Source organism: Manduca sexta, chromosome 23, assembly GCF_014839805.1.
Source record: "Manduca sexta isolate Smith_Timp_Sample1 chromosome 23, JHU_Msex_v1.0, whole genome shotgun sequence".
Taxonomy (NCBI): domain Eukaryota; kingdom Metazoa; phylum Arthropoda; class Insecta; order Lepidoptera; family Sphingidae; genus Manduca; species Manduca sexta.
In genome coordinates this window covers 9,192,413-9,209,735 of record NC_051137.1, presented here as the reverse complement: position 1 = coordinate 9,209,735, position 17,323 = coordinate 9,192,413, and the positions used below count along the sequence as shown (strand labels likewise).

Below are 17,323 nucleotides of genomic sequence, written 5' to 3'. Positions count from 1 at the left end.
CACTCTTTTATTAATGTATTCCTTTCCATTATCACATCTCAATTCTTTAATATTATTTTTTCCCAGTTAAATTTTGTATCTCATTAACATACTGCATTAAACAATTATATACTTTATCTTTTGTGGGAATACAATAAACTTTTGCCAACTTACTATAGTCATCTATAAAACTTAAGAAATATTTTTCACCATTAAAACCTGTAGTTCTGTGTGGCCCATTTAAATCTGTGTGTACAATTTCTAATATATCCTGTGCTCGTTTTCTATTATTTTTAAATGGCAAGTTATGCATTTTATTTTCAATACATATAGCACATTTCATGTACTTACATTCAATCTCCTTTGGTAATCCTTTCAATAATTCACTTGTACACATAGTATTCAAATTGTTAAAAGTTTATATGACCAAGCATCTATGTAATTTCTCCTTCACTGTCATACTTGATTTCTTCACTAAATTAGCATGTAATGTACTTGCATTTATATAACCTTTTAATTTATACAGTCTATCTTCTTTCACTGCTATAGCTATAATAGTTCCATAGGCGTTATATATTTTTGATTATGCGTCCCTGGAAACAATTTTATGATTGTCTGTAATCTTTGAATAGCTCAATAAATTTGCTTTCATCTCTTTGACATAGAAAACATTGTTCAAAACAACTTCAGACTTTTTCCATAGACCATAAAATAAGTTTGTATTTTTCCGACCTTTGTAGCTTCTAATATTCTTCCATCACCAACTTTTACTTTAATAGGTTGTTGTAATATTTCACATGAATGATAGTACTCATCAGTATTAATTATATGATCTGTACAACCACTATCTAATAACCAAGTTAAGTGGCCAGACTTTGCTCAATATTATATATTTTACTTGAAGTTGAAACATTATTATTCTCAATAGTTGCAAAGGAAATTATTACCACCACTCTCATTACTGGATTTATTATTATAAGTTCTTCCTCTAATATTTCTTGAATTATAATATGATCCCGCGTTGATGTCCACGATTATTATTAAATCTAATAAATCCATTTCCTCTACCACTGTTAACATTTCTGTGTGACAAATCTCTTTTGCATGTGGCCAGGTTTTTCCACAGGTAAAACATTTAAAAGTTTTTATTAGGTGATGCAGAACTACTAGTGTGAGCTTTAAAAACATTTGAGTTGTCGCGTGATGGTTCATTACATTTTCAGGTTCTTTATCCAATGATTTTAACATAATTTTACTTGCTTTTCAAATAATCTACAGTTCTGTCTTTTTCTGGTAAGACGTCTATTAGATCTCAATATGACTGTAATTACGAGGTAAGGCCTTTTTAACATATAATTTTAATTTTCTTGTTCACTTACCGTCGCGCCGGCTTGTTTTAACTGATTTATTGATTTCTCAAAGTCGTCAAAAAATACACTTACTTGCAGTTCGATAATTTTGGCTAGCTACCATTGTTGCGACATATAATCTGTAGTGCCGATGATTTCTGCAGGTACATTTCATCAAATTTTGCCAATATTTTGCATGCGGAATCTAAGTCGCATATATATTCGAGGTTGCTTGTTGCTTATTGCACTATAAATGTAGTTCGTTGCCTGGATATCCATCTCTTCCCACTTTTGCAACATCATCGAATCATTTTTGATTCATAGCCTTCTTTACATTTCTTAAACTCAAAACTTAAGTATACGTAGTACCAGCTACTATAATCCGATCCGTCAGATATTGGAATAACTGCGTCATTGCATTTAGTAAACGCCATTTTGCTTATTGCATATATAGCACGTTTCACTTTATTTGCGAAATATCTTCTTTTCTTCTTTGTATTTGCAGGCAACCACGCTCTGCTACCATTTTAATAAAACCACTATGACGGATCACTGTTATTTAATTTGATATCTTAAACATAAACTTAAAGAACTACATTATTGTGGCTGCTCGCCGGCAGCCCGTGACAGGAAGAAGGATTTTTTTTTTTTTTTTTTTTTTTTTTTTTTTAATTTATTTCTGTCCATGGATACAAGTCCTTCAGACGCATACATAAATTATTTTATCTACTATATTAAACAAACAGTTCTTAGTTAAAAAATACAAATAGAAGTTTTGATACAAATTACAATTAAATTTTCTTAATAGTACGACTAATGTAGATAAACAAAGCTTTATACATTTGAGTATTGGATAATATATCTTCCAATTGGCGGGGAATACTTTCAATGCTATTATTTACACATGTACCACTATCACATAAATCGTTCGCTAATAATAAACGGTCAATTCAAACGCAGGGCACCGAAGTACGATATGGTCCAAATCAGCATTTGCTTGATTACAGTAAGAACATCTGTTACTATTCACTATATGAAGTCTATAAAGATGTGCTGGAGTCAAACAGTGTCCCAACCTCATGCGTGTGATGCAGCTAAAAAACTTTCTGTCAATATATTTGTGTTGATGATACCAAGGTTTCGTTGGTAATTCTTTCTGTATTTTGCTGTACCATTTTCCTTTGGTCTGCAGGGTAAAGTCCCAGTATTCTTTCCATAACAGTTTATTGCTACTTTTGTACAAGCTGTAATAATCGGTAAAATGGACCTTCATCGACTCTGTGTGATCCTCATCAGGGTTCGCGTGGGTTGCCTTATCTGCTATTTCATTTCCACGTATGCCACTGTGTGATGGAACCCACAAAAATTCTATATTAAGGTGTTTCTCATCTCGGAGTTGAGTTAACTTATTTTTAATAGCGTGCACCAAATAATTTATTTTATAGGAAATGTGGAAATTATTTAATGAACACAAAACACTCTTAGAATCTGAAATTATTAAAATATTACTTACAGTCGTATTTACATAGAGCAATGCACAATAAATTGCATATACCTCTGCTGTAAATATACTGCAGTTAGTACTTATCTTAATACATTTTGTATAATTAAGTTGAGGATCATAAAATGCTGCTGTACAGTAACTATCAGTTTTGGATCCATCTGTATATAATAAATAATAATTGTTTTGCTATTCTTAAATTCTAAAAATCAGTATTGTCATGTACAGTATTTACATGTATTATAGGACAATCAATAAGAACTTTAAATGAATTAGTATACAATGACCAGTTACTATATTTTTGAATATGCTTAGAATTCTTTTAACCAAGTTATAAATTGTTTGGATTTCAGGTATTGTCCCATGTACAAGTGAAGGAGCAGTGACTACATTAGATGAGACTGGTTCTATGTCCAGAGGACTCAATTCGAGTTGTTTGTGAAGAATGCTATTGTTTAAGGATACTATTTTCAAATAAAATCTTTGGGCCAACTGTAATTCACGAAACCAGAGGAGGTATACAAGTTTCTATTTCTAGTGAGTTAATAGGTGTTGATCTCATAGCTCCACAAATGAGTCGCAGGCCCATGTTTTGTATCACATCTAACTTCTTTAAATGAGTTCTGCTAGCATTCATGTATGCTAAACAGCTGTAGTCAAAGTGACTTCTAATTATACTCTTATACAACATAGCCATTGTTTTGGGTCAGACCCCAGTAAGTGCCTGCTAAATGTCTTAGTAAATTAATACCATTTAATGCTTTTTTACAAATATGTTTAATGTGTTCATCAAACTTAAGCTTATCATCAATAATAACTCCTAAAAATTTGTGTTGTTTTACCAATGGAATTTGAGTTGTGTTGTAAAAAATATTTACATCATCTACATTTAACTGTTTACTAAAAACTAAAACTGAACTTTTTGAAGGGCTAATATCAAGTTTAAGTTTATTATGATAGAAATTGTACAACTGTTTCAGTGCATTGTTAATGTTACTTTGAGCAACATGCAAATTTTGATTTGTGCTATACAAAAGCAAATCATCTGCAAATTGTAGGATCTTAACATTTGTTGTGTCAACATATTTTGAAATTTCTGAGGTATATAAATTATATAATAGTGGCGACAGTGTAGCCCCTTGCATAACACCTCTATTTACACATCTAGGCCCATGCAGTTTGTCATTATACTTCACATATACAGTTCTATCACTCATAAAGTTATACAACCACTTTAAAACTTGGGCAGGCATACCTGTGTTGTGTAAAATCTGAATGAGTTCTTCTATATTAACATTATCAAAAGCACCTTTTACATCTAAAAATACACATACCATATTGGAGTGACTTAATTTAGCTTGTTTTATGTCAAATATTAATGATACAAAGCTTTCAGAACAACTTTTGCCTTTTCTGAAGCCAAACTGTACTGAAGGAATTACATTAGTTGACTCAATGAAATAATCTAATCTTAATTTTAACATATTTTCAAATAGTTTACCCAAACATGAAGATAATGAAACTGGCCTATAAGACGTTGCACTGTTTATGGGCTTATTAGGTTTTAATATAGGAATGACACATTGAGTTTTCCAGGTAGTTGGTATAACTATTTCCTTCCACATTCTATTGTAAATACTAAGTAAAATGATTTGTGCATTCAAATGTAATTTTTAACCAATAAATATGGAATGTTGTCTAGTCCCGGGAGTAGTATCTCTTCTAGATTTCAAAGATATATGTAATTCATTTAAGTTAAATGTACTATTAAGAAATGTGTTAATATCAGTTTCAGTTGCACTTTCAAATAAATAAGTTAACCTATCTTGACTGATTTGTGTTGTGTCTGTTAAATTATTTATAAAATCAGGAACCCAGTCATCATTAAAATTTCTGTTTTTGTCACTAATCCCTATCCTCTTAAATTTTCTAACATATCCCCATATTCGAGAAATTGGTGTTAGTCTGTTGAAACTACCACATAAGTTTTGCCAAGAAGTAATGCTCTCCTCTTTTAATATTCTTTTCTTAGCAGCATCTAACTTTTTATATTTTATCCAATTTTCTTTTGTAGGCTGTGAAAAATAATCTTTCAGAGCTTTCTTAGAATTATTTACGACATCAGTACAGTTCTGATTCCACCATGGAACAGGTTTTCTAGAAATTGAGTTAATTGAACTTAAATTAACTTTAGGAATAGTATTATCTCTTAAGTTTTTAATATTTGAACAAAATTATTATACAATGTTAGGGAACTATCATTGACCAGATCCAAATGCGAAAATCCGTTTTCACTCAGAGAACAGTATTCAGACCAATTTGCTTTGCTATATATATATTTACTTTCATTTACAGGAGAGACACAGTATGATGATGGTTGCACATTTATCTCAAGAAAAGTTGGAAGGTGGTAACTACCCATTGGGTCATCATGAACATACCAATTGCAAAGATGAGCAATAGAAGAACTAGTAAGAGCCAAATCTAATGCAGCAGCCTGTCTACCAGGATAAGGGACCGTTGTTGTAGATCCGTCATTTAAAATGCATAAATCACAATCGTCTATAAGGTTAAACAAGCATTTACCCCTATTGTTGTCATAATTAGATCCAAAAGCCATATGATGAGCATTAAAATCACCCATTATAACACAAGGCCTTGGTAAGGAATTTATAAGTCTCTTCAATTTTAAATCATCAAATTGATTAGTGGGTGGACAATAAATACAAAGTAAATATATACAACTTGTGCCAGTTTTTAATGAAATACATATATTTTGTATGGACTCATGATACAAAGTGTCTATTATACTGTACTGTAAACCATGTTTGATTAGTATACCGACTCCATGATGAGGGTTTTTGGATACTTTATAATGAAAATTATATGATGGGAAATTTGGAATTCTAGTGTTGGTTTTATCCAAGTCTCATTAAGAAGACAAATGTCAACAGACTTTTCAACTAATAAATTTTGTAATAAGGCTTTTTACTCTGCAAACTTTGTATATTATACTGTAATATTTGTAAATAATTATCCATTAAATTAAATTTGATAAGAATATTTCTTTAATTTTCTTAGTAGTAAGTGGAGTATTGTCGGAATTATTACCTAGAGTAACAATGGATTTCACTATTGCCTTAAGAATAATATCATTATTAGCTATTTCCTGTACATTAAGTTCATTATCTTTAGAATTATTTGTATTTATTTTTTGTGGGCAATGCAGGGAAAGATTTGTCATTATAGATAAGTGGTGTACTCACAACAGTGGCATACGAATTCTGGAAATATTTGTTTTTTTTCTCCTCCATTTTCTTCTTTTTTATTGGGCAATCTCTGGACACTGCTAAGTGGTTACCCCACAATTTATGCACACTATTTCTTCCACATCACATTCTTTTATAAGAGTGCTTTCCAGCACATGATGAGCAATTTTGGATTCCTCGGCATACCTTTGCAGAATGGTTAAATTTAAGGCATTTGAAACATTGAAGGAGTGGAGGTATATATTGGGTAACTTGATATCTAAATAATTTTATATAAGCATACTGGGGTAAGGATGTTGAGGCAAATGTTACTATGACTGTACCCATAGGTGTTAATATACCATCCACTTTCCTCATCATTCTTTTGATTGAAATAATTTCACTGTCACAGCTGATATTCCTGTATATCTCTTCGTTACTCATGTCTTTGGGTACATATCTTAATACTCCCATTTTTTCAGTTAGATAGGAGGGAATGAAAGCTTTTAATTTATTTTTTTAGTAAAAAATCCTCCATTTTCAAAAAACTGTTGGCAGCTCCTGCTGTTTTGAAGGATACACCAATTTTTAAAGCATTTATTCTGTGTACTCCAATTATGCCTTTGACATTGTCACAAAACAGATTTGTTAATGTAATAGGGTTTTTATTCCCCACTTTTTCATTTTCAGTCGACTCAACATAAACTATATATTCACAAGTACCATTTTCCAGGAAAAGTCTCTTATAATTAGGCTTTATAAAAATTTTATATTTGTCCAAATTACTGGCCTTAGGATCACTGGTGGAAATTTTTGCATATTTCCTTTTTTTGATATCTCCAGGGTCCTCTCCATCATTGGGAGGACCCATTGTGGAATACTTTATTTACAAAACTATATTACAAAGTATTTATATAATATTTACTAGCAAAAAATAAAATAAAATTTAAGCGATATTAAAAATTGCCGCCTTATTTGACTTCCCGCCTAAAAGTTTTTGTTCTGACATTATAATCTGTCAGGAAGAAGGAAGTGGAGGCGTGTTGCCACAAAAACAAATTAAATTACATATTAACAAATGTTACCCTAAACAAATATAAATGTACCCATTCAACATTTCAACAAAAATAAAAACATCATTTATAGTTTTTTAATTTTTAATCATCATTTACATGCGGGTAATTATGAATGAATTTTTAACTAAGATTTATTTCAACTTATAGCTTATCTATATATAAAAATATTTTGACACTTTTAAACCCTTGCCGGACGGCCCCTATACGCGCTTCAACTAGGACAAATTCGAGGAATTCCGGACGGATGGCAGCCCTAGTTATAGAGCTTGCTTTGCAAGGTTGTTTATTAACAATACCAGAAAATATATTCACTTTCGAGTTTCTAAGGTTGCGAATTTTATAACTTTTCTCAATGTCTGTATGTCATTGAATTCCTCCTATTAAGCATTACATTGATTTTGATGAAATTTTTGTCTTCGACTGGGTCTTTAGATTCATAATAGGATCCAGTAGGTGGCGCTATACTAGGGTTCTAGGATTATCACCTTATTGGGCAGGACGTCTGTCGAGGCCGCTAGTAGGGTATATAAATAGTCAAGTAATACTAATATTTTTTATTTACATCCAGGTTAACACTTAGACCCGAGTTCTTTAATTATAAGCGGCGTTCCGTACACAACCATACACTATACATAGTGTCAATATTAAAACCACCAAAGAGAAAATAACTTCCGTTAGAAAATTAATGCTAGTCAGGTTTACAGATTGCAGTACATTTCAGTCGAACAAAGTAAGTGTTCAGAACACCAAATCGCAACGCGAATATTTGTTACACCATTAAATTAGGCATGTTATAAAAATTAAGAACTTCCGATCCATAGCAAGCGGCGATAGCCTAGTTGGGTGTGGAACGGACTGCCGAGACGAATGTCCGCAGGTTCAAATCCCAAGGGCACACACCTGACTTTTCTAAAAAAATCATGTGTGTATTCTTTGTGAATTTATCGTTCGCTTTAGCGGTGAAGGAAAACATCTTGAGGAAACCTGCACATCTGAGAAAGTTCTCTATAGGAATTTCGAAGGTATGTGAAGTCTACCAATCCGCACTAGGCTAGCATGGTGGACTAAGGCATAATCCCTCTCAGTAGTAGAGGAGGCCCGTGCTCAGCAGTGGGCAAGTATATCGATACCGGAAATTTCAATTGGCGTAAGGGACATTTTGGCGAAAATGAGTTATATATATTGCCGGATTCGGCTTTTCGAGCTCTATCGATTGGTATATATGAAATAATTCTATCTTTAAAAAAAAATCCCTTACGCCCTGACAAATTTGATATTTTGAAGCTAAATATTTGAGAAAATAGGTCTTATGAGACATGTAAATACTTCAAGCTGGCTTAAGGTACATTTTTCCAAATAACCTAGGTAACTTTGGACCACAATATTGCAAAGTGCATTTACATCCTTAATTTTTTTTCCAATATCAAAAACAAGGTGGTCATATTTGTAGCCTTACTTATTATTGTCCGTTACGACCCGGTTAACAATTATATATGTCGTAATTTAATACGGGCTTAAAGGTCTAATATTTTTTTTTTATGTCCGTTACGACCTTAAATCACGGGTATCGGAGGCAATTATTTAGAGATCCTTTGGCATCAAGGAGGGCTCTATGCTGCAGTTGCACCTTATATTACCGAAGCGGCAGCGAGGACTGTTTTGCGAGAGACAGTTGTTATTATTGTTGAACCTCTAAGATTTCATCAGCTTGTAGACTCTGTGCTTTTATCGGAACCTTATATTGCTAGAGCTTCTCACATTATTTTACATACCAACATCATTTTATCTATGCGTACCATTGGTTGTTATCAAAATTCGTTTCAAAGCTCGGCCCTTGGGATTAGGGAAAGTTTCCAGGAGGAAAAACTACGTTCAGACACTTGGCAGTAACAAGTATCTGCCTACACAAGACATCGGCTTCTGCCTTGCTCCCGGTCACTCTTCATGGTGTGATTCAACACCCAAAGTAAATAGCTCGATTGATGTTGAATTTAGAACTACTACTAAAAAAAGGTGCAACAAAAACATTTTAATTTCACGTTGATTTTCTTTCTGTTGACAAAGAATATTCTTTAGGCAGTTCTGGAGTCTGGTTCACCAAAAACATGCAAATAACGAAAAAATAAAACGAAATTATTAAGAACTAAGCTGGATTGAGTTGAAATTGATTGAAAATGAAATTAAATTAGATCAAGTAAGAGAAGAAAAACATATTATAGAAAATTCGTATTTACCAGATAAATGCTGTGAAATATCATAAAATAAAAGACAAAGGTTATTTGAGCATTTTTTGAACCACGATGCCGGCGAGATTAGATTGTAAGATGTAAATAACCAAGCATTACTAAGAGATAAATATGCTAAACTAGTAGAAAGTAGAAGAAGCCTAACATAAGAATATTATATAAATAAAGGTGAAGGATCTAGACGTAAAGCGCCAATATTATAGTGAAGAAGCAGCAGCTTATTTTGACTCTTTTTTAAACACTATGTGTAGTTTCATCGCACTAATGCCAGAAGAATAGTTAATGTCTTTTATTAGCACAAGAAAATAGAAATATCACACATTTCTATAGAATCTATCTAGAAAACTGTCCAGAAAATTCTAAATTCATATGAGTAAGAAAGTATTCATTGCTATATTTATTAATAATTATAATATACGTTTCCATACGCCAAAATAAGACAAATGCATACTCTGTACAAAGAAAGGACGATAACAGGAAATTGATTTTCATTTGCTGAGAAAAAAGCTAGCTATCAAAGATTTAATATTCACTTAATCACAGAATTTGATCTCTAAGATATACTAACTGTAATTTTTGATTAACACGAAGTGCTGACTACCCCATATGGGGTATACTATGGGCAGAGCATGGTTCTATACTACTCCAGAAAAATATGCCGTTTATAACTGCACATACATTCTATGAGGGCCAAACTAACATTGGACATTGTTTCTTGTAGAGAGAGAGAGAGAGAGAGTGATAGACGTGATAAACGTGGAGGTATCGACATTTCCACTCGTGTTTGTGAATTCCTTCTTATAATTGATAACCGTTCCATCGAAAATGTTTATTATATTGCGATTCTTGCCCCGGGGAAAATAAAAGTTAAATAATACCTACTCACCGCAATCAGTCATTTTTTGAAAATTACTGTCAATATTCAAGGAGTACAGATATATTATTAATTACCTAGGCATCAATACATGCCAATTGATTCTATGTATGCCGTTATTGAACGGGAGACCAAGCGAATTATCATTTGGGCTCCAAGCTAATGGCCAGCATACGTATTATCGGTAAGAAAACGGGCAAAACCATAGCAAATAAATATAAAAAGATACACATTTAAAAAGATACGAACAGTGACTTTGAACAATCATAAAGATAAAATTGCAGAGGTGAAGTATTCTATGAAAGAAGATAAAAATCCCCAAATAATAGCCGTAAGTGAGAGAAGAAGAAGGATTTATTTAGTAATGGGAAATTTCAAGGTAAAAGATCAAAGACAAGGAAAGGAAAAGACGAAGAAACAATGGCTGAAGTTGTAGAAAACCAAGATCCCAAGAACATAGTTTTGCCAACATTTTATGGAAATCGTCTTCCTATATCAGTAGATCAATTTAATGATTTGAAAAAAGTTATGCAATAATGCAATTACACCGAAGCGTATTCACAAGGAATACCTAGAGCCACCGTTTTTGGCTTTCGGTAGAGATGCTCTTCCCGAGACTAATGCGGAGGAGGCTAAGGACGATGAATAAGTATTTTCATACTTTAGAGTGTTTGATCTTTCGTTACCAAATATGGGTAAAGTGTGCAAGATACTCCATTGATTTATAATTAATATTGTTTAACTAGTCATAATTGTTTTTATGATAGACATATTTAATTTTTTTATTATTTTGATACTTGAGATTATTTCAGAAAATATGAAAAAATATTATGAAAGTTTGTACCAAATACTGGATTAGGTTTTTTTTATACAGGAACATTATTTTTCATTATAAGACTTGGATTTGTTCTCCGAATGTAATTTTTTTTATTCGATTTACTCTAATAAAAAGAAAATAAAAATGTAGTAAGGGTTTTATTTCTTAATATTTTATAAATTTGGACCTTCTATTACCCTTCACATTGAGGTAATGTGACATTTATTACCTAAAACGCTAGTTTAATTTGCGTAAAAATGTCCTTTACAACCTATGCAACCTTACTAAACCAAGGGTGTATAGGCGTTTTGTTCATTTTTGGTGGGATGTAAGGGACATCTATCTTTGAAAGTAGTGAACCTACGTTAATTTGGATAAAGCTAATAGAAAGAGCACAAAAAAATAGATCTGTGGACCCTAGACACCTTTAAAATCCGATTACAAATGAAAAAGTTACAACGAATTTAAGTGAAAAAAATATGTTTTTTGGCTCTCCTGAAAAGTGATGGTTTGTCCCTTACGACAATTGAAATTTCCGGTATCGATATAATACAGGGCTGATATTATTATTATTATTATTAATCCATAGCAAAGGAGTGGTAGGCAGAGGTGCAGCTAGGACACTCACTTTTTCCCGTATATGTACTGCCCCATGATGTGGTAAGGGGCGAGCCTCCCCCCACCCTGCGTAAAAACTCCAGACTGTGGGTTGCTGCCGAACAGAATAAACCCAATAAACTTGCCCGGCCCAGAATTCAAACCAGAAACCTCAAAGCAGAGATGGAAAGGGGTTGGCAATATGCGCCATCAAAGCAGTAGAATTTAAATATAATTTTGAAATAATGTGACAATTATTAAACAAGACCACCAAAAAAGTCAGATGCGTTTTTAACACTGCTAGAAGGTAAATTATTAATCATATCTTTTTTCTTATCCTGTTTTTGATTAACATCTATGATGCTATCTATAGATTCGAAATATGATATATTCCAAAATTTTACATCATTATCATGGGAACAGGAAGCTATATATTGGCCATCATGACTTATATCAAGGCATTCTACAGGTAATCTATGTTGACCAACAACACCAAGTTGCTTCTGAGGGAACATGTGTGCAGCTCTCAATATGCCATCTTCTCCAGAAGTGACAACTATATTTTGAGTTACTGGAACCATACAACTAATAGCATGTTTTTGTCCAACATACTCATCGCTATGTAAGCCAAATTCTTTCCAGTTGAATAAATATAATTTTCCTGTTGAGGACCCCACTAGCAATTTTGTGTCAGAACGGAAAAGTCCTAAGCATGTGAGTTCACTGTCATAGTCTTCAGATCTGACATATATTTTCCTGAAATATAAACCATTATTATATTATTATTGCTTATTGTTATGGTTATGTAATTACATAAAAAAATATTATAAGCTGCATAAAACTTGATTTTAGTTCTTTGATTTGGTTTTTAAACAGAATCATATAATTGCTTCTTTATAAATTTACATAATACATAACATATAAATATTGACATAATATATTCTACCAAAATATTAATATAAATGTATGGTAATTTATTCATAGCATTATGAAGTTAGTAAATCTCTTGTCTCATTTCATAGCTCACAACCAATAACTGTTTACGAGCACTAGTGCAACCTATTTAAAACTTTAAATTAATAATTACTATATTATTGGTTGAGGCTTCACCCATGTGTAGTTTTATTGAATAAAAATATTGTTAGCCTATGTTCTACCCAGGGTCTTAAATACTTTGGGAAAATATATAGTGAGATTTTTTCACAGAAAACCCTTCCACGAGGGCAAAGCCCAGAGCAAAAACTAGTTTTATTATATGTATAGATTAACATAGTTTCGCAAAAAGCTGCACTCTATATCATTATTTAATTAATTATACATTAATTAAAATATATCTAATGAACTTTCTTGCATACCTTCCTTTAAGGTCTATAGTGTTTAGTACACCATCTCCTCCAGCACACACCAAATACTTTTGATCTTCATTTGTTAACATGTCAGATACATGCTCCTCACCAACTTTTATATTGAACACTGGTGTTTCTTTCCTCATGTCCCATAACTTCACTGTGCCTCCATCATCACCTGTTCGAACAGAAAATCTCTTAAGTAGGTAATGGTTAAGAAGCCTTTAGGCATAAACACAAACATGCACATTAAATTGCATAATATTGTTTCTTTATGCACAAGTTCATTCTGACATTGCATTACTAAATGAAACCACAAACTAATCTTCTAGAAAAAACATGTTACAATTAGCAACTCAATCCATCGATGTAAAATAAAAAGTGTAAGTTTTGAACAAAATAAATATTAATATAAATGTGCCCTAATGCCACCACTGCTACTGTAAGAGAATTCCTCACAGTGGCAACATCACACTTTTAGTCAGAAATACACTCATATAGACACCATATTCAGACTTAAACCATTCAATTATCAAAAATCAGAAAATAATAAACAGGATTTTTGGTATTTTTTTTACCAAAAAACATTCGTAATTCATGAATGATTTTAGAGATAAAAACGAATATATGGTTTCATTGAATAACGCAATTTCAAAAGACCCTATATAAAAATAAAAATATTCATCTATTTAAAAAAAACACATTTTACATTGATATTACCAAAGCATATACATAAATTGGCAAAAATTAGTCACATTATGTGAAAAAAGATGTAGATGCAGCACCTATCTTGCAATCATCTAACAAAAATGGCACTATATTGCATAAAAAGTTAATTTAATATTTTTGTAATACAATTGATTATGTATTACACAGCACAGAATACAAGACTGAGTTTCTAATTGTTTTGTGAATCTTTATGAATTTTTTGAAAGCAGCAAGTCTCTCACTATGTTAGGTGACAAATTTCAGACTCTAGGCTAATAGTGAGAAGAAACATCCAATATAAATTTGCCCAACCCGGGGATTGAACTCAAGACCTCAGTACTGCAATTGTCCAGTAATACAACTACACCACTAAGGCAGTCACAAAATTGGTTGTCTTATTTTATAAATCAGTAAATTCTGTAAATGTATTACTTATGTGGTTCAAATTCATAGGTCTTGAAAAAGATATAATAATGTGATTAAAATGGCTTTCTAATTATCACTTTATTGACCTTTTATATTTACTGTAAATGTAATACTTATGTGACGGTTTACATTTTCAGACAAAAGTTATTTTATACAAAAATTTACTTCAGATTGAATAGAAAAAGGAGGCAATTGATTAACAATTTTATTTTAGCTACTGTCATATTTAATCTTTTTGTGTGTTGTATTATATCCCATGAATAACTTTTATCTGATAAGTTTGTTAAAATTAGCTTTTATTGTAATTGAATAGTTCATAATTAACACATACCAGTAACAATTTTATTGTTATCTAAAGTTCTTAAACAATATACTGGTTCATCATGAGCATCTTCATAACATTTTTTCAGTTTTCCAGTTTCAACATCTGTGGCCATTATTACTTTGTCCTTTAAAAAAAAAATTGTTTCAATGTAATGCTCAATGGATGAGTTAACTAAAATGTATCATAAAGCATACCTTAGCTGTTGAATACATAGTAACCCCTTCATCATCAAACTCTACTGCTCTGCAAGCTTTTAAGTGAAGTTCCAATGTGTTTATAAGTTTTGTCTCTTCATTACTGTACTCATATAATAAAATATCACCAACTATATTAGCTAAGGCAATTATATTTTTACATGGGCTGAATGATATATCAACTATAAAGTCCTCGCAGGTTATAGCAGGTGGGTGTGTGCGCGGTTTGTTTTTCTCCGCTTTAATTGCTTTCACCAATTCATCATTTTCATCACTATCATCATTTTCTTCTTCTTCAGCTTGTTCTTCGCTCATTTGTTGCTCACCGTCTGTGCTGTCTGAAAAGATTATTCCATGATGATTGGGATTTATAAAATAACCTCATATTAGATAATATAATTTGTATGGAACGATAAACAGCAAACCATTATCAGACGAATCATCGTCTTCGCTCATGCTTTCATTAAGTAAACTTTCTTCATCTGACGATTGCTTATCGAATTCTTTGAAATTTTTAGTCATATTTTATTCCGTATCAATTGCGAAGAGGCCCAAGAAGCATGTAAACAAAACAATTATGCGAAGATCAAGACTTGATTCACCTGAGACCAACTGAAATGAATTATAAAATTTGGATTCATCAACAAGCACATAAACTCTGGATATAAATAGAAGAACATGAAGTAATATTGGAACCAAAGAGCAATAAAAGTATATTCCGAAAATTTTATATACGTACGTAAGAGTAACAAACATGCATAGCAAGCATAGACCAAAGAAGCAGACAAAGAAGCATAGACAATGACAGCAAGTGTTTTACGCAAAGAGCATTATAATATACTAGCTTTCACTTGCGGCTCCGCCTGGGTGAAAAAGTTTTTCCAGGATAAAAGTTCCTCTAAATATATTTCCGGAATGGAAAGTGTCCTTCCCAGGGTCTAAGACTATCTTCATACCAAATTTATCGAAATCGGTTGGGGAGTTTTTGAGTTTATTGCGTTTGGATAGGCAGACATCTGTCTGCCTACTAAAACAAAATCCTGAAACGCATCTGCGTTTTAAATGATTTTTTTAGAACTTTTTAAGAGAAACAATAAAATAATTGTTCCTTTTTAAAACTCCGTTATCTCACATGATTATTGCGTAACTTTAACTGTTTACGCAGCGCAAACAACGAAAGCTCTCAAAATGAATAATATTTTCAAGTTTTTGCAACACATTCATTGATGCTCCGCTCCTCATGGTTTTAGCGTGAAGTTATATAGTCTATAGTCCTCTTCATAAATGAGTTATCCAACTCTAAAAGTTTTTTTCAAGTTGAACCAGTATGGCAGTAGTTCCTGAGATTGTAGATAGATTATTAGAAGTGATGTTTCCAGGTAAAAACATACTACTGAAATAACAATGAGACAGTGTTACCAACAATAGTGTTTCAATCTCACGTTTCAACTCGTCTTAATCGGGATCTAAGTCCGGATTAGTTAGCTTGTCACAGCTTTGTCATTTACTCTGAACAACAACTAAAGCTATTTAGTAATTAAATAATCTGAGGACATTTACATAATACATACATTTACATAAACAAACATTCTGATTGTACTTTTCAAACAAAATAAATTGTATTGGATTGAATTAGACTGTACCGTCATAACATGTTATTTCTTTTACATATCCTATAACATTTGCAAATCAAAAATCGAAACGTATTGTCCCCATTTCCAATTTCGGTAACCAGGGACATGCTTAGTTTTATAACCTTTTTTTTATAGCAATTGTACATTATGCCAGTTCCAAGTTGAGTTTTATAATCTATTGAGTTTAAAGATTACAAGCGAGAAGAACAATATCTGTGTACGAAAAAGTATACATCGGAAAGCGTCAAATTATGTTGGCGCCACGGTAGCAAATGTGCAAATTTTAAATATAGCGCAAAGTTATTTTATGGCTTAGCACGTATTGTCGGCGCTGTAGCTAGACTTGAATTGTTAGGGTAATGTACAGATTGTAACAAAATTCCCTTAAATCTTGAAAGGGGGTTATTCCACCCATCAATACGAATAACTCTTACTATGGGACCAAGTTCAAAATCATAAAATAAAAAACCTGCTGCTTCATATATTTTGATAGAGTAGTTATGTATAATTTAGTTGATTATTAAGGTAGGGCATTAGTGTTTTAAGGTATGGCATTGCCCCACAATGCCCCCCCCCCCCCTAGCTACGGCCCTGCGTATTGTGCATTAACCCATTCTTTCATCCGTAGTCGAATTTGACAATAATTAATCTGAGATAACTAACAGAGATGATTTTTCTGCGTTATTATGCCCTAGTTAGCTTTAACTATTGTTTTAACAAATTTTCAAATATTTGACCACCCTAAAATGAGTACCAAAGTATATGGCATTTGGTTAACTGACGTGCGGTCATCTACTAGCGGTAATGATAATTGACTGTGTTATATATGTGTAACACAGTCAATTATCATTACCGCTGGACGAAAGCCATATTGCGTATTAGTCAGTTGGGTGTTCACTTGTATCAATATACTAATGTACAAAGCCGCATCAAATACCTTCGTAAATGCAGACAGCACTGTTGCTGGTCGGTATTCAATAACATCCGATTTTAAGCCTGCTTG

At 32.3% G+C, this 17,323-nt stretch overlaps 1 protein-coding gene across 1 annotated transcript; it reads right to left on the bottom strand.

Moving 5' to 3' along the window:
• Window positions 1-11,231: 11,231 nt before the first annotated feature.
• Window positions 11,232-15,528, bottom strand: LOC115446024 (WD repeat-containing protein 55 homolog). The gene is made up of 6 exons (XM_030172565.2): window positions 15,426-15,528; window positions 15,112-15,298; window positions 14,687-15,024; window positions 14,499-14,616; window positions 13,043-13,211; window positions 11,232-12,443 (listed from the first exon to the last, which is right to left on the bottom strand). Exons 2-6 carry the CDS (start codon window positions 15,206-15,208, stop codon window positions 11,945-11,947), a joined length of 1,221 nt encoding a protein of 406 aa, XP_030028425.1. The 5' UTR covers window positions 15,209-15,298; window positions 15,426-15,528; the 3' UTR covers window positions 11,232-11,944.
• Between the last annotated feature and the right edge of the window lie 1,795 nt (window positions 15,529-17,323).